The 20,652-nt window shown below is 38.2% G+C and overlaps 3 protein-coding genes across 5 annotated transcripts; 1 reads left to right on the top strand and 2 right to left on the bottom strand.

Annotated features, from left to right (window-relative positions):
• Nucleotides 1–779: 779 nt before the first annotated feature.
• Nucleotides 780–1,154, top strand: pmchl (pro-melanin-concentrating hormone, like; the record flags this gene model as incomplete). The annotated part of the gene is made up of 1 exon (XM_079482249.1): nucleotides 780–1,154. One exon carries the CDS (start codon nucleotides 780–782, stop codon nucleotides 1,152–1,154), a length of 375 nt encoding a protein of 124 aa, XP_079338375.1.
• Nucleotides 1,155–9,886: 8,732 nt separating this feature from the next.
• ccnb1 (cyclin B1) lies at nucleotides 9,887–12,652 on the bottom strand. The gene is made up of 9 exons (XM_079487460.1): nucleotides 12,326–12,652; nucleotides 11,859–11,999; nucleotides 11,677–11,778; nucleotides 11,229–11,411; nucleotides 10,996–11,154; nucleotides 10,676–10,912; nucleotides 10,463–10,603; nucleotides 10,287–10,397; nucleotides 9,887–10,197 (listed from the first exon to the last, which is right to left on the bottom strand). Exons 1-9 carry the CDS (start codon nucleotides 12,611–12,613, stop codon nucleotides 10,096–10,098), a joined length of 1,464 nt encoding a protein of 487 aa, XP_079343586.1. The 5' UTR covers nucleotides 12,614–12,652; the 3' UTR covers nucleotides 9,887–10,095.
• A 717-nt stretch (nucleotides 12,653–13,369) lies between these two features.
• slc30a5 (solute carrier family 30 member 5) lies at nucleotides 13,370–20,351 on the bottom strand. 3 transcript variants are annotated; one of them, XM_079449824.1, is made up of 17 exons: nucleotides 20,127–20,351; nucleotides 19,962–20,039; nucleotides 18,642–18,764; nucleotides 18,494–18,560; nucleotides 17,889–17,974; nucleotides 17,713–17,800; nucleotides 17,538–17,625; nucleotides 17,045–17,121; nucleotides 16,782–16,952; nucleotides 16,361–16,649; nucleotides 15,797–16,005; nucleotides 15,555–15,712; nucleotides 15,315–15,444; nucleotides 14,981–15,212; nucleotides 14,344–14,570; nucleotides 14,110–14,238; nucleotides 13,370–13,634 (listed from the first exon to the last, which is right to left on the bottom strand). In XM_079449824.1, exons 2-17 carry the CDS (start codon nucleotides 20,030–20,032, stop codon nucleotides 13,464–13,466), a joined length of 2,316 nt encoding a protein of 771 aa, XP_079305950.1. In that variant the 5' UTR covers nucleotides 20,033–20,039; nucleotides 20,127–20,351; the 3' UTR covers nucleotides 13,370–13,463. The 3 variants fall into 3 exon arrangements, with proteins under 3 accessions (XP_079305950.1, XP_079305951.1, XP_079305952.1); XM_079449825.1 differs by having other exon boundaries at nucleotides 20,118–20,346; XM_079449826.1 differs by having other exon boundaries at nucleotides 19,962–20,036; nucleotides 20,127–20,228.
• Between the last annotated feature and the right edge of the window lie 301 nt (nucleotides 20,352–20,652).

The raw sequence follows: 20,652 nt of genomic DNA, 5'->3' as shown, positions 1-20,652 counted from the left end.
GGGGGGGAAATACATTTCTTAGAGCTTCAGAAAAAATCTGGCAGTTTAAGAATGTTTTGTGAATCCGACCCCAGTTTAAAAAATACTGAAATAGAGATACACTGTACATATCTCGAGTCAACAATAAAGACGTCACATCAACATTACCTGTATCGCCATTGCGTAAGTAATGTTTACTTTAAAGTTTTAATGAGCTTGTTTAGAGGATGATGGATGTATTGATGTTCTCTTCATCAAGTAGTATTTACCAGCGGTAGCTCGATTCATCTTGGTCTACATGCTGTGTGATAGAAATGGAAGCACCTGCTACATTGTCATGAATAGACAATGTTTATCCAAACTAAATAACAGTACCTCCTGCTGAATGCATTGCTCTTCATTTTGGGCTCCTGGGGACTGAACCTCTTTTTGACTTTTCAACAGGTCCGTAATCCTCTCGTATTGTTTCAAAGTGTGAAGATTCTGGAATTATATCTACTCTTAAGATGCACACTCAGGGGAGCCCTGTGGTCTAAGTGTTGAACACAAAACACGTGGCAGGGAATCTTTAATCATCTTTCGACCAAACAAAACACTTGAGCTCCGTTAGGGGTCTCATCAGTGTATTTTCGGGGGGGGTTTGTGTTATTTGCCACATAACCACGACCTCATGACGGATCTAAGGTGACATGGCACCTTCCAGACAACAACCATATATAAGGGAACTGATGGGACACCATCCTCAAACCACCTTGCAACCAACCAGGGAGACCAGCTGAACCGCATCAGCAAAGTCAAGAATGAAGCTCTGCCTCGCAACCATCCTCATGACTGTCGGACTTTTGTCCGACTGTTACTTCAGATCCGCGGCGATCCCCATGACCAAAGCGGATGAGATGGAAACAGACCAGCAAGGCTTAAGTGAGAGCTTCGAGGACAACGAACTAAGGTCCGGACCAGGCGGCTCCAAGATCATCGTGGTTGCCGACTCCAATCTGCTGAGGATCCTAAAGTCACTGGACAGAGGAGCACCTCATCTCAGCCTCCTCGAGAGCATGCTCAACACAGAGCGCAGAGATGTCAGTTCGGACCCAAGCCCAGGCATCGCCATCATCAGAAGGGACACCATGAGGTGCATGGTGGGCCGAGTGTATCGACCTTGCTGGGAGGTCTGAGTTTTCTGGGAAACTGAGGAGGAGAGAGCTGCTGATATAAACAGACTTGTCTTGCCCTGATCTATTGTTGCTTAGACAGAATACAAATGTTCATGCCATCTATTTGAACTGTGTGTCTTGTGAATAAATGTAGAAAATATAACACTACTAGGTTTTGTCTGTTCTCGTCTGATTTAATCTTACATTTTCTGTCTTCATTGATGTTTTTCGACGAGGTTCAAGTAGTGCCATACATTGTCGTGTTTTGACATTTTCGGAATATTTGACATTTTTTCTATGGTAAAATATTTTCTCTTAGTTTCCAGGTAATATGGGGAGACAACTATAAGTAAGGCATTTGAAGGTTGACTTTTCTGAAGCGTACACACTGTGGCTCTGCGGCGTTATGAAAATATTGCTCTGTTTACTTGAGGGGTCTGACAGATCAACCTTTGGCTCAACCAATAGCACGACTTTGGGGTGGCACAAAGGTTCTGGATAATTTGAGATAGTAAAATTGGTCACCCTCCTGAAAAAACTGTGAATTTCCAGGCAGGTCCAGGTTCAAAACAGATGGTGAGGCTGGGGAACCAGCATGGCTTTTCTGGTGAAGTGGATGCGTGTCTTGCTTGTTCCCGATGAAGAAGCAAGTACACCAGAATCTCCTGTTGTTGATATTTTCGCTCCACCATTTGCAACACATTTATGGAAATTTAAATCACTTCTGTGGCATATTTTGTTATTACCAGAAATCCACAGAAATCCACATTTGTTTTCTGTTGCTCTTTTTAGATTGTAACAAATACTAATTTTAGTTTGTTTGTTCTCGAAGACAAAGCGTACTTCTCTCAATCGTTAAATCTGTTATATATACTGTATGTGTGGCATACACTCTGGACGTAACACAGTGTCTGCGTTTGCATTGTCATGTGACCTGTATGTTCTTTGACCTCTGAATTGTTAACTGCAACTGCAGAAATAGGTATTTTGAAAACAGTACAGTTTATCCACAACAAATACTTTATTACCTTAATCACAAATACATTATATATTTGCTACCTGGCCCACAGTTCTCTGGTGTTTTTTGTTTTTAACCTTTTGAATTTGGTGAACTCACAGATTCTGTGGCCCCATAAAATATACAGAAGTGTCCATTTGACGGCTACTTCTAGATTCCAAGATAATTCAACAAGTATAATGACGTTTTACCCAAAAGTCTATATATGATTTACTTTGGCTATAGCCAATAAAAAGTTTTTATTTATTTCCTGTCATTTTGTATCAAATAATATTTTAGATCTGTGCACATTTTAGGTTACCTGACAAAACATTTATATACAGCACTTTTAAAAATTCACTTTCTTAGGACTGTTGAAACAAACCCAGCTATTCATTTTAATTATGTGCGACCTTCTCCATGAAAAGGCACTTAACCTTCCGTATCTTTCTAATTAAAACGTCTGCCATAATAAGACGAGGTTTATCCTTATACTGTAGTAAAAGCTAATCCTGTCAAACACAGCTAAAATGCTAGGCAACCAATGCTGACAAAGAGATGACAAACACTACATTTATTTGGTTTAATGTATTTAAGGTGGCTGCTTGATGGTTGACCACAAGTCTCTGTCACATTCTGCTCCCTAAACATTCTATAAAAGGAACATCATTTGAGAAGCGTCTTTGGGGCTAGTGCTGTTTGGTTGCGTTCTTTGAAACATCTTCTTTTGTGTTGTGCAAAAAAACCCATACAGGTTTTGGAATGAAATAAAGCTAAATGATAAAACCATCCCTATTGGTATTTGATTAAATAGAAGCGGTGCTCCTTAACAAGCCACGCCAAGTCCTTCAAATCTATTCAATCCTTATGAGCAATAGTAATACTGATATGTACCTTTAGCACACTCAAAAAACAGCATTAATGTCAAAATATTGTCAGAATACTTTTGGGCTCGGTCTTACAGTAACAGAAATTGCAACTAATAGATATTCTAACAATGTGAAATGTATCCATCAATCCATCCGTGCCCACTTATCTAAACAAGCTGCTTAAAAAACAACCGCACAACCTCCTATCTGCTCCTAAATGGGATCACATCTGCACACACATTCTGAAATCAAGATGTTTGTATAATAACCAAGCCTGAATTTGATTACAGAAGCATTGCAATTTTGTCAAAGGTCAAGTTGCTCCTTTAATGTCTGTGCACTATTACCGCAGTGTTGACAGCCAAAAGAAATCAGACTGAGCAGCGCATGGCACTTTATTGAAGAGTTGTGTTACTGCGCAATGTGAATCTTTTCAGGTGCCCTCAGATGTTATTAGATGTGACCCAACCACTTTACAATTCACAGTTATCATTGTTTACGTTTTTTGAGGTACATGAAAAGACAAAATTGCCATTAAAGACACAATCAAGCAAAATGAGATTATAAATCATATTGCATTCAACATTGATGCGTACAGACAGTTAAGAGTATAGAACAAATAATCTGTGTTAGCAGAATATGCATTATAAATTATTATTATAAATATTATGTGTATATACATATATATATATTTAGTAAACAAATGTTGGTGTAGTGCTGCCCAGCTATTCTATGGGTAATGTTGCTGAACATTTGTCCTTTAAATGTCAATATTAATATAGTCCACTGAGTCCTTTGCTATGACTAACATGCTTCCAAATCCTTAAAACAAATCTATGATGATTTGTCTCTGTTGTAAAAAAGTAGAATAAAAATACAGTGATAAATGTTTTGGCAGAATGCCAGCGCAGCAAGTCTTATAACCCAAACACTTGCGCATGTAAAATGACAGAAAATTACTTTGGAACCGATCCAACATTTCTTCGTGTAATTATACCTTTTTTCAGCTTAAGTGAAAAAATGTGACATCTGGAAACATTTAAGTCTTCTCTCCTAGACGTGGAGCTTTCGAAGAAAGCAATAGTATCTTACCCTTGACTAATGAAAAATACAATTACTACTAATTATGATGATGTATGTTACACCAAATTACAAAATACTTTTGATAACAAACTCAAGCTTTGATATACTGGTAAATAACCAAATTACTTTCCAATGTGAATGGAATTAAATAATACATTATTACAAAAACATTTGAAAATCATCTGCTCAATGACACAGTTTGAAGGGAACTTATCTTTGCAAAATCACAATGATTTGTAATATGATAGGTAATTGTGCTAACACCATTCAAAATCCACTAAACATCAGCATTACCATCCATATGGCTTCACTGGACATATGGCGCCACTGTCATCTTTTTGTCATACATTCATGCATGGGGTCCAGCGAGGGATCAGCACCCCACACCACCAGTAGCTGAGCATTACATATCATGGGATGGCATCTGGCTCTTCGGGTTTGGGTGACATCCTTAATGGAGACGAGGCTTCTGCATAATTTATGTGCTCTGCCTTCTGCTCAGTTATAACCTGGCCAGCCAATCAGACAGGGACCTTCTCCCCAAGTGCATTAGGATCAGAGGAAACGGCCTTTATTGACTAAATCTAATCAATAAGTGCCTTTACTGTGTGCAGGAGGTGGAAACAAGACATTTTAGGAAAGGAGGTAACACATTTTTGACATTAAGGTTCGAGTTTGCTGTATTATTTGCTGCTTTAATCAAATCATGGCTCGTGGATCTTGTTACAACGCATTTGTGTAAATTAGACAATGGGGGAGAGGAAAGGGAGTGGAAATGTGATTCTTTTATCATGGTGACTATTTTAAGGTGTCTTACAAGTGGGAGGTATTTGCTGATGGCCCATAAGAATATGTCTTCTGAGGTCGTGTCCTTCAGAAAATCAATGAATCAATGAAGGATTCCATCATTCACAATGGCAGCTTTGTGTAGATGTTTTTTAAGGTTTATGTGAGATAGAAACAACAGATAAACTAAACATTTTGGTAAATAAAAAAGCAACTCCTATAGAAACAGGTAGATAATTCCATTATGAAAGTAATAGTTTAATTTTCCTAATGTTGTACATGATAAATCTACATGACCGGTTTGTGCTGGCAACATGATCAGTGAAGCTTAGCTGATCATCAATTACCACTCCATGGTTCCTGGCTGTCCTGGAAGACGAAATGGTTGATAGATGAATGGAGAGGTTGTGATGAATCTTTGGGTCAGCCAAGATCACAAGCAGTTCAGTCTTTGGATGAAAGACCATCACTTGCATCTGAACCTAGCAGAGTGACATATCACTCACTAAGGCACGCAGAGATGCGATCAGATACTGTTGGATCGTCTGGCTGAAAGAAAAAGTGGAGTTGTATGTAAACTGTATAGCAGTGACGGAAAATTGATGACTGATCCTAGGGAAGTCATTTTATTCAAATGATCGATGGTCCAAGCACTGAGCCCTGGGGTACCCCAGTAGTGAGATGTTGAGGCTCAGTGACCACACCGCTCCATGATACCCTGTATGACCTACCCGAAAGGTAAGACTTGAACCATTCGAATGCCGTTCCTGAGACACCCAATGACCACCCCCTGATGGTCAAAAAGAGTGACAAGAGTGAAATATAATGACATCATCTAACTAATATCATCTAACAAAATAATTTTTCTAGGAACATGATTTAATTTAACTATAATATTGAGTGAAAAAAGTGCCTTTGAATCCTTTATGTCAACAAACACGATAATTGTTAACAGTGTGGTGTGGTGGTATAATAATTGTAAAACATATATTTTTGCAATATATATTACTTTAACAAAGTAAAGCATTACTTTCTTATTTTTCTTTTCTAGATTGTACAATTAAAAAATAAAAACGTCATAAAAATGATGATGAGAATTATGTTGTGACTATAGAAAACTAAAAACAAAATATTGCTATATATTTTTGTCTTAAAACTAGCTGTTATTTGCCTCGCATTTGCAGAATCTGTTGGTTTCTTCAGGTTTCAACCTGAAATGCTTTTGATTCAGTACTGAATAGTTTGCATCTATGCTAGGCATTTACTGTCGTTATATATGTATATGTAAATAAAATGTTAGTTTTTAGTAAAATTGTTTATTATGTCTTCACAATTATATTTTTGTCTACAAATATATAAGCAAAGGCCTTTAAGCTAATAGTTCACCTTCAGAAATTATAATAATGATGTTGGTTACAAGGCCAAAGCTGGTTGCCATAATCAGTGATGTATAAAGTGCCTAAAAGCAATACTTGAGTAAAGGTACAAATATCTTGCCAGAAAATTACTTTGGTAGAAGTGAATGTAACCTTTTAGAAAATTACTAAATATTGTACTTAACTATCAAAAGTACTTTTTAAATGAAATCTATTTAAGTATTTAAAGTATAGTAGAAGCAAACATTATTAATAAAAATTAAAAATAAATGTAGCATAAAGATAAAAAATGGTGATAACATAGAAATGTACAACTTTAAAAAAAACTCTGTCTAAAGCTCAGGAACAACATGTTGCCAAATTGCTAAACTATCCAAATACAAGTTCTGAAACCACATCTTCATAACTTTATATAAGTATAGTTCCCACCCACCTCAATATTATCCCTCTAAGAAAAAAAAAACTTGGAACAAAATCAGAACGAATCTGTCTGGCCCTAACTTCTTTCTTTCCTTGCATTTCCCTTATAGTAACAACCCAGTCATTTGATAATTCATTGAAACTGAAAAATTTGCTGTTCATCTTTAAAAGAAGCAGCACATTAAAACCTTGTGTTGAAATGAACCGCAGAGAGCAATCTTTTGTACTCGCCCATTGAGCTTTAAGCAATGATTGGTTCAGCATTGTCACGGTGAATGGATCGCCGACTTGTCTGTTTCAGTTCTGTTTCCATGCTTTTATTTTGTAGTAATGAACATGCTTATGGGAAATGTATCAATAAAATTATACATTTTGTTCAGGAAATGTGGTGGAGTAAAAGTCTGCAGAAATATAAAGACTCAAGTAAAGTACAGATACTCCCAAAAAAATACATTACAACACTGGGCATAAAATGCTATGGGTGGGTTTCTAGAATTGTCTCCGCTTTGAATACACCACCAGCTCACATTGTATATAAATTTCAGGGAAAACATTCATATGCAGTTTGTTGCCTTTATAATAAAAAGGGCTGCAATAGGATCATACACGAACTAATTGTTTAAAACATGTTCACTGAAATCCCTCCGAATCATTCAGCAAAGAGATGTCTGCAAGAGGAGAACTGTGCCATTTTAACAGTCTTTGGATTGAGGAAAGTTCTGCTCAATTAATAGGACTGACACCACAGGTCTAATGTCTTTTCACACCTGTCTCAAAGCAGACACTGAGGTGAGCGCACAAAAGAACACTTTCTTCCCTTCATACGCCATAGAACAGCAGAGGTCTGTAAAGTTCAGTAAGCATATTGGGCTTTTATTTGAAAATCTATAAATTCTGAAAATGAATGCCTCTGTGTTTATTTATGCACGGGGTTCCAGGCATAGAGAGAAACTGCAGCCCTGCTGCCAGCTGTGCTCCTATCGGTGTCTTTCAGTCCACTCCGTATGCTTGTGTCAGCACCTCGTTCAAATGGGTTCCTGAGGTCTGTTAAGAGATTGAGTGAAGAGACTTGCAGATAGAGGAATCAATCTCATCTCGAGTTATCGAGAATAAAGTTATCTATTTATATCTGACAATCAAAATGAAAGTTTGCGTATAGCACATCCTTCGGATTTGACAAATTTATTACTTATAAGGGTAGAGATTATTTGAAATTTAAGGAACACGATTTGATCAAACCATAGTGCACTATCATTTATGCATAAAATATTATTTGGAGTGTTTATTTAGCATCAATGGAGAACTAAATGCAGGGCCAAATACACCAAGATGTGGAAGGCTCTATGTGGACTCCCTGTATCTACAAACTGTGTCTTAATGATGTGCACATTGTGATCAAAGCCATCAGTGTACAATGAAGCATCAATTTCAGTTCTGTAGCTAAATTGTTGAAGTACAGCTCTATGGCTCTTTGCTTTACGAGGGCTCTGTCTTGTAAACTGATCTCACTGCCCAGTCATGACCTCAGCCTGCAAGTATGAGTTCTCAGCCTGGACCATGCATTTACCGGCTCAGCCTGCCAGAAAAAACGAGACTCATTATCACCAGTCCCGCAGGAGCACAACCCCCACGGGCGGAGCAAAGGAGATAATCTTTATCCTTTAAAACAAGGAAGCATTCATAATCAATTTGAGAAACAGCAGTGCTGTCTCTCACACATAGCCTACTTGTCACATGCGGATATGTGATTAACATTCTAAATATCTTTAATATAAAATGTTTGTATTTCTCTCAAATATCTTATTTCATATTTGTTGGATGTCTTGGAATTTAAATGTAGTTTTATGCTTAGGCTTTTTAATGGCAGATTCCCACAGCTGTAAATACATTTGTTAAATAGAAATGTATTTTTGTTTCTTTCCTGGTCAAAATATGCAATATTTTATAACCTGTTAGAATGAACATAAAACCCCATGAAAATTGACTGAATTATGATAATAGTACGTTTTTTTCAAATAAGTACCTTCAGCAATGTTGCGATATTTATTTAGTGCCGTTTAAGAAATGGATAAATGAGCCACCACAATACATAAAATATACTAAATTAAAACACCACCCACCAGAATCTTTGACGTTCTAAAGCAACATTTATAAACTTACGAATACTATGAAATGTGAAAACCGTCTGTTTACTTCAGAAGACATTGCAAAGTTAAAGGGTGCCACCTACAGGCAGGTATATGGAATTTCAATTCACATCCTTATTTTCTACAACGGATAGAGGTAAGAATTTTGTTAAATGGAAAAGTACTGAAAAGGATTGGCAAAAAGAAAGCCGAACTATCTAAACCACTACCTCATGTAGAATGCGCATGTTTGGCCTTAAGAAAATGACAGTGGGCCAAATGTTGCAAAGACTTAAGGGGCATTCAGTCATTGTTGAGAATGGACATTGGACAGCCCCAGAGTAGAGCTTTAGAAAGGCAAGCATGCATACAGAAAACACTTAAGGAATAGTTCAAATTTAAAAGTCACTTTCCTTATTTACTCGCACTGTTGTCATTTTAAACCTGCGGTTTCTTTCCTCAGCAAAACAGGATAATTGTTAGTAACCAAAAACTGTTGGTCCCCATTGACATCTACATGGCCACAAACCATAGTTTGTTACCATTTAATATAATTTGCGCCCTGCATAAGGCATACAGATTTGAAATATAAAGAGGGTAAATTACAGAATTTACAGCTTGAAAACCAAACACTTTAAATCAACATTACTTGATGTATAGTGGCCAGTTCACTGCAGTTTCTGAATTTGTTTAACAAACCCACAGCTCAGGAGCAGCAGTCATCAAATAGCAATGTGAAAGACTGACAGGACACATGAAAACTGCCAAAGAGGGATGTGGGAAAAGCTTTTCCAAATACACGTTTCTAGTTCTGAAACCTTTAAAAAGCATGTTTTTTGTTCATTCCAAATTAATATCAAACTGCAGTTGGCTTGATTTGAGCCAGAACAAAAACATTCGTTTTGAAAGTTCTCATTTTGGAACCAAACACCCCCTTTACGGTACGAGTCCACAAAAAAAGCCTAATTTCCAAGCAAGTAAGAATTTATCCAAATTTGTTTGTTCAGATAGCTGTGTCACTAAATTTTTGAAAACCTTAACTACACATATTACTACAAGTAGTGGATAAGAGTACTAGTTAAGAGGAAATCCAATGTTGAACTTAAAACTTTAAAAGGTTTATTTGAAGTTAAAATGTACATGGTTACATAAAGACATTAAAGATCACTTTTGCTTAGATCATGGCAGTGCAGCAGAACTAAAACATTTCTGAAACATTAAAACTTGCAACAGTAAAAGCATGCATAAGTTACAATTTTTACAAGGCAGCACATAGTGCTTAAGTCCCTTCAAAATAATCCCACACTAGGAGATTTGCTGGGCCAGCTCTTTGATCAAGGAGGATTTAAGATGAGAAATTGAGGCAATTCTCATCTGTTTCTGACTCGAGTATTTGTTCTTCACAGCCTGCGGAAGAGAGCAAAGACCTTTAACATCACAGCAAGTGCAAAACGTCAACAGTTACTTGAGTGATCAAGTAGGCCCAAGGCACTCACCAGATGCTTTGAAAGCCCCTCATTGACCCTCACAACATTCTTTGCTATGTGTCTCATCACAAGAACCAGCGCATCTTCAGTGTAGCCCATGTAATGTTGAAGAGTAGGGGTCTGTAACATGTCGAGAATTGTTAAGAAACAATCAAAATTGGACAGAAAATAAACACTCAACTTACCCATTCTCCACAGTTGAACACCTTTAGAGTCAGGGCATAAGCTGCACTAGCCACTTGGGAAGGAGGAAAATGGACCATGTCATAATCAACCATGGTAAGCTCCAGGAAGTACTTTGCCAATGTGTGATGCTCCGCTGTAACCTACAAAGGGGAAAACATTAGTAGTATTCTAGCACAACACTTAAACCTAGAAGACAAAGCGAAGTTCTTTACATCTCCAATCTTTGAAGCTCTCCTGAGAAACTGCAGGGGCAGGGGTCTCCCGAAATTGAAGTCAAGAACCCTCAAGATCTTCATCTCCATGTCACGGATCTGAGCAGTGGTGTAGGCACGGTCGGTCACAAAGGCAAAGTCTGCAATCTCTGGTGGGTACATCTCCTCATACTTGGAAGCAATGAACATGGCCGTTACACCAACAAGCTGCAGTTGTTTCTTTGGAACTGGATGATCCTGATTGATCAGAGCGACAAAAGGTGAACATTAGATCCAATTCATCACACAGCATCAAAATATATACAAGACCACCAGCTTACCTGCAAGTAGCGATCGATGATGGCGACAGTCATGTACATGGTCTCCTGCAGAAGCCTAAACTTGATCTGGACTTGGACGAGCCAGTCAATAAGAATGGCACGCATATTTCCTGTAACCTCCCTCCCGTCCAGATATCTTTGCTTAACAGCTTGCGCAGCCTGCAAGAACATAAAGTTATACACGGCCTGACACAACTCACCAAAAATCAGTCAATGTAGCATGTGTGGCAAACCTCAAGCTGGCGGAGATACTGATAGATATCCTTGACGTATTCGCTGCAGAGCATGGGATTATCATAATCATCTGCATCCACATCCTTAATGTTAAGCAGAACGTCAGAGAAAGCCTGACACAGATCATCTGAAGCACAGCCGGAGGTCTCCATGGGAACAGGAGAGGAGGGCTCAGACAAAATCTGTGATTTAAGAAACAAGTTACATGCCAGCCAACTTGCATTACAGGTTCATGTAACGCAAAAAGATGGCTACAAACACCATATAAATAGTGCAATACACTTTTTATTTCGGCTTTTAATTATGCCAGCCCGAGATGGTTGTCTGGTTTAAAGGGGGGAGGTGGGGTGTTGGCCACCATAGCCGAACAATCTATATTTTAACACATTTTGCTGTATATAAAAGGTGCTTTCAAACAAAACTTAAGACTTCTTTCACCAGACTCACCTGAACGTCATTCTTCTGAACTTTAGGCGAACCCTTTTTAGGCTGTTGAACCGCAGGCAACTTCACAGCTACGACCTCTGGAACGGGTGCAGCCTTCACATCCTGGATCAGAGCAATACAGGGGTCAACAAAAGGGAAGGGTAAAACGTGCAAAAAGAGCAAGGCCGAAATAAACGAGTTACCTTTTTCCTCAAAGCCGGTCGTGCCTGCGGGTTGTTGCCGATCTCTCCCAGCGCGGCCCTTGGTCTCAGTGCGGGCTTGTTCGCTACAACTGCTTTCCCGGGCAGAGCGTTCGGATTCTCGCTACTGGCCAGGCGAGTGTTCTGTTCACGCGAAAGACATTAAATGGGTCACTTTAAGAGACTTGAACTAAAGTCGAGCAAAGATGACCGCGCTAAAGTACATGAGCAAAGTGTTCAGAAAAACAAAGCACTGCTTAAAGTATCATTTAAAGAAGTGGAGAACTAAACTAGGCATATTTAGCCACCACGTTACGTTTGCATCGTATAGAATTGGAACGCATTTACCATTTATATATATAACAAACAAATACGTCGAACTGGAGAACTAACCATCTGCACATATAACTAAAAGCATCGTTTTCAACCATTTTCCAACCCAACACTTGAAAACGAAATAAAGAACTTACTCTTGTAACACGGAGAGCCATTATTTTGAGAGGATTGTCGCTGTAAATCGATGAACAAACTGTTTGAATCCGCCAAAGCGAGCACGATGTAACTCTGTTCCTGCCCTTCGGTTTAAATCGTCGCTGTTTCGAACTTGATTCGCTGCGTTCGAAAATCATTTGCAATCTGATTGGCCGAACCGCACCTGATTTCAATGCGTTTCCAGGACAACTAAAGATCATGTGACGGCAGGGGGCGGAGATTCGAGTTATACGCTTTCTTCTTCTAATATGCTGTATGGTGCGCATGCTTATTACTGCCACCTTTCGTTGTGGGGCAGTCGGATGACTTCCTCTGTTATTCCCACTATTTACATTTATACATTTACAAATGCGAGAGAGCATTTCACATGTCCCCTAAACAAAACGATAAGCAATAGGCTAAGCTATAATATATAAGTTATAATCTTTGCAGCATGTTAGTCAAGTCTATGCGAAACAAGCGGTCTTTCTTGGAGGTAAATGTGGTCTCTGCAGAACTAAAAATCTTTCTTTTCTCGGGATTTATATTTAATTTATTTCATTTTTCTCCTGCCATTTTTTTTGCTACTGTGGTTAAATATGATACTGGACTAATACAGAGAAATTCCTTATTTACTTAGGTTAAAGCGGCAGTGAAATAAAATACATCAATGCCTATTTTTTCATGAAATATTGCAGCGTTTATTGTAAATAGTTCGTGTAGAAAAAAATTCGTTTGCCCTCATAATCTTTTGTTAAAATCTGAAAATGCACTTCTTTCCTGACTATCCATCTTAAATGGCACGTGTTAGACTGCTTGGGCGGAGCATCAGTTAACTCCTCCCCTTCAACTGTCAGTCTGCTGTCAGTGCCATTAAAAATGCAACAGCTGTTTTATAAATCAAATCGCAGACAAAGACGAAAGCCACGCCCACCATTTTTAATACAAAAATACGGAAGTAAAAACAATTTCAGGTTCACGGGGACTTTAATTTGCTTTCGTATACATCAATATTAGAAACAACACAGAGCCTGTTATTAACATTATAAAATATTTTATTTAAAAAAAAGAGAAAAGATTAAAATGACATCTTAAAACCCTTTATTTCACAATATTTAAATTTGTTAATACAATCATTTACATGATACATGTGCCATCTTTATAATATTTCATGGAGTCCATCTGTTGTGTCATGGTTAGAACCTCGTGGAATCCGGTGCTAAGGCCAGACATGTGCTGAAAGTAGGCCTCTTTTTCCAGCTGAATAGTCAAGTTATTAACGCCAGCATCTTTAAACACAGCTGACACCTGAAAAAGAAAAAAGCAAACTAGCAATGCAAGTCAACTCAAAAACATTTCTGTAAATTTGTCAATAAGTAAGAGATAATGTACAGGCAGCCGGTTGTTATCGCAGAAATAAACCCCGACAGTGTGATCACCCTGAAGGGGCTTATTTCGTGATAACAGCCGGCTGCTTATACATTATCCCGCTTAGGCCTATTACATGGCTACTTGCCACATTTGGAAAAAAAAACACGAAATGTGAATTTGACATATTTTATTAGCTCATTTTTACCAAATGCAGACCTTCTTGTTACTTTCGGTTATAAGATAAAAAATTACGTTCAAGTGTCACGAACAGGCATTGTGGTTTAATCATTTGTAAATATAATGTCATAAAGACATATTGATATTTAATTTGTTCAAAGAAACTGTCACAATGAGGTTTGAAACAACATGACAGATTTGTTATTTTTTGGTTGAACTGATACAACATTCTCACCTGCTGAATAATTCGCTGTTCTACTACATCAGACATGAGTTGAAGATGAATTGTCCCAGCAATGATACTGGCGGAATGTGTCCAAAAGTGTGGGTCACGGTAGGATAAAACACCTTCTATTTTCTGAATCTGTGATTAACACAAGAACATTCAATTATGTGTCTGAAGCGCATTACTAAATTCCTGCAAAAAAGGAGTAATTCAGGCTACATTCGTCATGTATTCATACCATACCTTCTCGAGAGCAAGGTTGAGCTCTTTTTCATGCTCAGGTGGAGTTCTCAGCAGAAGTACCTCACAAGCATCCTTTATTAGAGGAATGACACTGAGAAAAATTAGCGTGGAAATGAAAAGAGAACAAATGGGGTCTGCGATCAGCCATCCAAACTGCCTGATGAGAATTGTGGATATAATCACACCAACACTCCCCAGTGTGTCAGCAAGCACGTGAAGAAACACTCCTGCAAACATAAAGGTAAATATGTTAATCGATATAAAAATGAACACTAATAAACAAAATTCTAAGATTGGAAGTTTGAAAATAGGCTTAACAAAGAAAAGCCATTTGTACAATGTTAATGTTCAAGATAAACCATGTTAATGCACTATCGTCATAAACAAAAAATGCAAAACATGGGTAAACATGAGTGAAGGGATAGTTTTACTCATGTCATATATTTTGGAGACTACCTTGTTTATCATTTTTTATTCCAACAAAAGTGGGCCGTGAATTATTTAACTGTCAAGCATGTCGCACAATAGACTAGAAGCAGATGTAGAGGAGCACAACATTTCCTTTTAGGGTAAACAAATCCTTTTTTTGTAGTATCTATAACACATTACTCATAACACCCACAACAACCATACCCACCTCTCATATTAGCATTCATTCCTCCTCCAGAAGATCCATGGGAGTGCCCGTGGCTATGTGAGTGTCCATGTCCTCCATGACTGTGTCCATGGGCTCCGTGTTCTGCATGCCCGTGGTGCGAGTGGCCGTGCTCATGCCCAGAGCAGCTTCCTTTGGAGCCTCCATGAGAATGGGCATGACTGAAGGCACAGATGCCCACCAGATTAACGAGGAGTCCGCCGACCGACACCGGCTGCAAAGAAACAAACAAACCATGTCAGTCCATCAAGACACCAACTAAGCAATCAGTACTGACCACAACAATGTCCATGAACTGTAAGTTAGATGTCTTTACCGTCAACATATCTGTGTTGATGTTTGGTGGATCGATAAGTCTGGTGACTGACTCCACAAACACAAAAAAAGCTATGACCATGAGAAACAGGCCATTGATAAATCCAGAGAGCATTTCAACACGACCATACCTGAAATCAGAGGGACACACTGTTAACAGCACTTACAATTCCATCTTTTCCTACAATAGTTATGAAGATGCTATCTTGTCATACACAAAATAAACATAAAGGTAAATGACCCATAGGAATATATCCTGGTTGCTTTCCATCTGGTCATGAGGGCAGCAAAAAGTCCCAGCACCAGAGCTGAGCAATCAAACAGCATGTGGAAACCATCCGAGATCAGCCCCAGACTGTTGGTCCAAACACCATAGAAGAGCTCTACGAATGTGAAGGCCTGAGCCGAGATGAGCATTTAGATTGTAGGTCAGCGGTTGTAGATGCATACTCGAATATGAGCAAAATCATGTGTGTAACGCACCAGGTTAAGGCAGAGGAAGTAGAAGATCTGTCGCGAGTCATACTCCTCCAGGATCTGTTTAAGGGAGTCTTTGATGAAGCGAGGCATAGACTGAGATGTGTGGTGGAGGGCATCTCCCATGAAGTTATAAAGAGGTGTTCCTTCAGGAGAGTAACCAACCAGTGTACCCTTCTGTCCTTTTGATGATGGGGCTGACAGCACGCAGTCAGCTGAAAACATTCAGATAAAAGTGATTTTTGGCCGCAAGAAAGGATTACAACTGAACTGGTAATGTTCTTCTGTGTCTAAAATAATTGTTATATTTTACATAGGAGTAAACTGCCTAATGGTGGGTGCCATATTGAGATCACATGACTGATTGAATAATTTACCCTTGATAACCTCACTATTATTGGACACTGGGTTGCAATATATATATAAAATGGGTGACATATGTTTCTTTGCAGAATGGTATTTCGAAGTCTAGAACAAGCATCTGTAACTAAAAACCAGTTTTTCAGCTCGAGACTGCAGCAACATACCTTTATGTTTGAAAAACAACTGCAGAATGTGTCTTTAACCTACCCATGATAAAGAAGCAAGCGCTAACCAGCACTCCACCCGACAGCACATGCTCAGTGCTACTCTGCTGAACTGGTTTGCTTATAGCTCGGAGCTGGTCTGTTAATGGATGGGTCCAGAAGTTAGCCAGCAGCAGGCTACTGAGGAACAGGAACATAGAGCCATAGCGGGCATAGCGCGACGCTTCCAGCTTTGTCGTGCATATGGACTCCACGTAAAAGTCAAGTATCATCACAGAGAAGATGATCATGAAGAACGGGAAGATGAGGCCAGACCAGGATTCCACCTTACTCTGAAGAATTCCATTAAAAAACACGTCATGAAAAGATCTCAAAACGAATGCATCAGAATAGCGGAACTAGTTCATGGGGTTTTAAATATAAATGATGCAAGTTAACAAAGCTTCAGTTCAGCTGGCTCTCACCTCAGTGGTTGCAGACAGCACTATGACCCAAGGCAGCAAAACTACAGAGGACACAAGGCTGGACAGAGCATAAAGGCGCTTTGCACCGCCGATCTCCACTGATAGTTTTCTAGATGTTGTGTTGAAAGCCACCTTCAGGCACAGAGCCAGAACCAGCAGAACAACTCCACCCTGATCAAAACATCAGAAATAAATCTTTTAATCAGAGAATCAATCACTTAAACAGGGTTTCGCTTAAAGATAAAAACAGCTTAAATCAGCACCTTGTGGTCCGCCACCCCTAGAAATGCAATCCCTGTGTACAATGCATGGGTAAGAGCACTGTCATGGTGTCCTTCAGCTTTACAAACAAAGTTAAGGAATACACATTCTAATACAGCATATATAATTGTTGTTAAAATGAAATCCAAATTGACACTTAAAGGTGCTGCGTGTCATTTTTTGAAGGATCTATTGACAGAAATGCAATATATTATACATAACTATGTCTTCAGAGGTGTATAAAGACCTTACATAATGAAGCGTTATGGTTTTAGTACATAAGAATGAAAATGATATGATCTACATACACCGTGTGTCCCCTTGCATTTGCCACATTGTCTCTACAGTCATGTCAACTTTTGACTCAACCAGTGATTGAAGTTTGGGGCAGGACTATTTCATAAAAATGAAAGAAGAAGACATAGTATTTTAGAAACTGTCGGGTAAGAAATAACACAATAACATTAAAATAAATGACATGCCCTTAAAGGATACGGTGCTCTGCCATCTTTGCCATGAGATCGTCATTATCAAACAGCAATAGGCAGATGACCGCTACAATGAAGAGAGCAGCACCCCTCGTCTTTAGAGAGAAGCAAAAGGAGAATGGGTCAGATGATATATTTAGCTCATTCTATGATGCTGGTTATCATTGCTCTGAAGTTCTGACCTTAGAAGGTCCCCCTCCAGAGCTAGTGAAAAGAACGCTGAGGAGCGAGATCACCACCAAGTCACTGTGCTCGAACAGTAATAGTGTCCTGAAAGAAAATAAGGTCAGTCGAGCTTAACAACATTCTTCCAAGGATAATGAAAGTTATACGATTAAGATTCAGTCTAAACACATACCTGAGTGGCCCACAGAGCGTCAACCCGAAGAAACCCAACAGGGAAATGACGCAGCTCATGACAGAGTGTTTGAGGATTTTTATCCACTGAAATTAGAAAACAGATGAGTGGGCTGCTGTGTTCAAAATGAGGTGAGATTTATTTAATGACTGTAACAGCATAATGTCTTAAGGTCAACATAAAACAGCATTTGCAGCTCATTTGACTTTCAACGTGTTCTTGAACAAGCACCTTGACCAATGAAAACCAATAGAAAGTGGTTAAATTGGTAAGATTTTGGAAAAGCTACAGTACTTTTAACAGAAGATTAAAATAGTTCATGGCTGTGGGTTAATAAACCAACGTGGCCTAGGTTGCATCATTCAAAAGCGGAAAATGGTTTCAAAGGCAGCAGTGGTTATTATAATTTTATAAAAGATTATCTGTTTAATAATGTGTCCTGATATAACTTTCACAATATGGCCAGAAATGTATGTCAGGTATAAAGGGCTCAAATTGTTTTCATGTTGACTTTAAGCTGTTAATAGATTTAAATAGGAAAGAATGGGAATTAAACTTTTAAGCATACATTTTAAATAGATTTTAAGCATTTATTCATACGGCACCTGTCTTTTAGGTATCATTTTTCCTGATGAGAATGGCTTCTGAAAGAAAACCAATATCACCGCACACCTAAGTAGAAAAGATGAAGCAATAATTAAACACCCGTCACACAATTAATGTATCTGTAAAATTATGTTATTTCATCCTTACCCCAATTTCAGTATAAAGAGAAACTGTACAATGTGCACGACTTTAAGAAGATCATAGGACTCGAATATCCCAAAGGCCTTTAGTAGTTTGGTAAAGAAGAGTAGCACTATGTACCGGGTCAGCCTGAGGGGAAAAACACTTCTTTAAAGTAAAGAAACAGACGAGGCACACATCATCTCTTAAAGACAGACTACTATTGATATGTACCACAGAGAAGCATGGTAACACCATGTTTAAATCAATACTATTATTATATTATTAATGAATCAGTAATATTTTAACATTGTTGGTTATGTTATTGTATAGCATCTGAACCATGTTATATGAATAAGGTAGTCAACGTGATTTTATTAGGTATGACATGTTTATGATAAATATTGTATAGCTTTATTTTAACAACGAATAAGTTTGCAGATTTTGTTTTACACTTAGGCGGTTTCCTGTACAGGGCTTAAAAGGATAGTTCACCCAAAAACGAAATTCTTTCATCATTTACACAGATGCTTGTCATTTCAAACATGTATGAGTTACATTCTGCCGCACACGAAAGAAGATATTTTGAAGAAAGTTGGTAACCGAACCTTTCCGCCACCCTTTCACTTTTATTGTATGGACACAAAACCAAAGTGAAGTAAATGTGTGCTACTCAACAACATTCTTTAAAATATCTTCTTTAGTACCCTGCGAATGTAAAGAAAGTCATACAGCTTTGAAATGACAAAGGGTTGAGTAAATTATGAAAGAATTTTCGGGTGAACTATCCCTTAAAATCCGTCCTAGACTAAAATAAATGTGAGCGTTGTCTAAACTGACTCATCTTACAATACATCATCAGTGCCATTGTGTGTCTCAGAATCCACAAAAGTCATGTTTTTTGTAAGGCATTTTTGAAAAAAATAACAATAAACAAACGTCCTTAATTTATACCTTGTCCTGAAAATTGCCCGTTTATGTTAAGGGTTAGGTGGCTTGGGACTGGGCTGGTGGCTTTTTTTTTCTGATCTAGTTTTGTCATTTTTTTGTCAGGAATGTTGTTTCTGGACCAACAAACTACGTTGATCCAGGAACACATCTTGGTAAAATCACATAGACCAAGTGATATCAGAGGATGATCTATTGGAAAGACTTAGGTTAACGCTTACAATAAACACAATAACATTAGCACATTTTTAACATGGTCCCGCGGTATTACTATGCTTCTCAAGAGATTCTCTGAAAATAAAGGTTTATATAGTACTTTTTTTGGTTTATATAGTACTGTGGTGCCGTTTGTCAAGGGTTATGGTGGTTTATTGGCAACTGGGGTTTCTTTTCTCTTACCTGGCATTTGGAGCCTCAACTCGACCCAGTTTCCCACCGGAGATGACATTACTGCTGTACTTCTCATCCATTCTGCTGCTGTGTGTAAGATCTTTCACTGTTAGTCTGTCTTTGAACTCATAATTGAGAAACTAAAGAAGCTCTGATGTGGCTTACTGTGTTTACCTGTTCAGAAGGCTGACAACGAAACTAAGTGGAGATTTCAGGCCCCTTCGATGCGGAAAGGGCTCATGTACTGTTAACCAACCACAGCGTTGAGCCCTGAAATAGTAATCGTTGGTTTTTGAAACACATACTGTGTAAAAATCAAATTTTACTGTTAGCTAGTAGCAACATTATGGACTGAGAAGTGACGTGAACACGTCCTTGCATATGGCAGACGTCTGGGCTGTTTTTCAAAATAAAAGTCATATATCTTAACATTTATTTGGGGAAATTGACACTAAAATAAAATAGAAATAAAATGGTATCTTTACAAATCTATATATTAAAAACACAACATTTACTTATATAGAATTTATTATAATAATATACACAATTTATTACAACTACTATAATCAATATCAGTGACTTTTCTTGTGGTTGGTTTAATGACAGCATTCATTAATTGATGCAGCTTACATGTTAACATCATCGGCATGATATTGTTTGGCTTATTTGATTATTGCATAGTTTAAATTAGTTTTATATT

The sequence above is a fragment of the Barbatula barbatula genome (genome assembly GCF_947034865.1).
Source record: "Barbatula barbatula genome assembly, chromosome: 2".
Taxonomy (NCBI): domain Eukaryota; kingdom Metazoa; phylum Chordata; class Actinopteri; order Cypriniformes; family Nemacheilidae; genus Barbatula; species Barbatula barbatula.
Note: the sequence above shows the minus strand (reverse complement) of the source record. Positions and strands in the feature narration are given on the sequence as shown.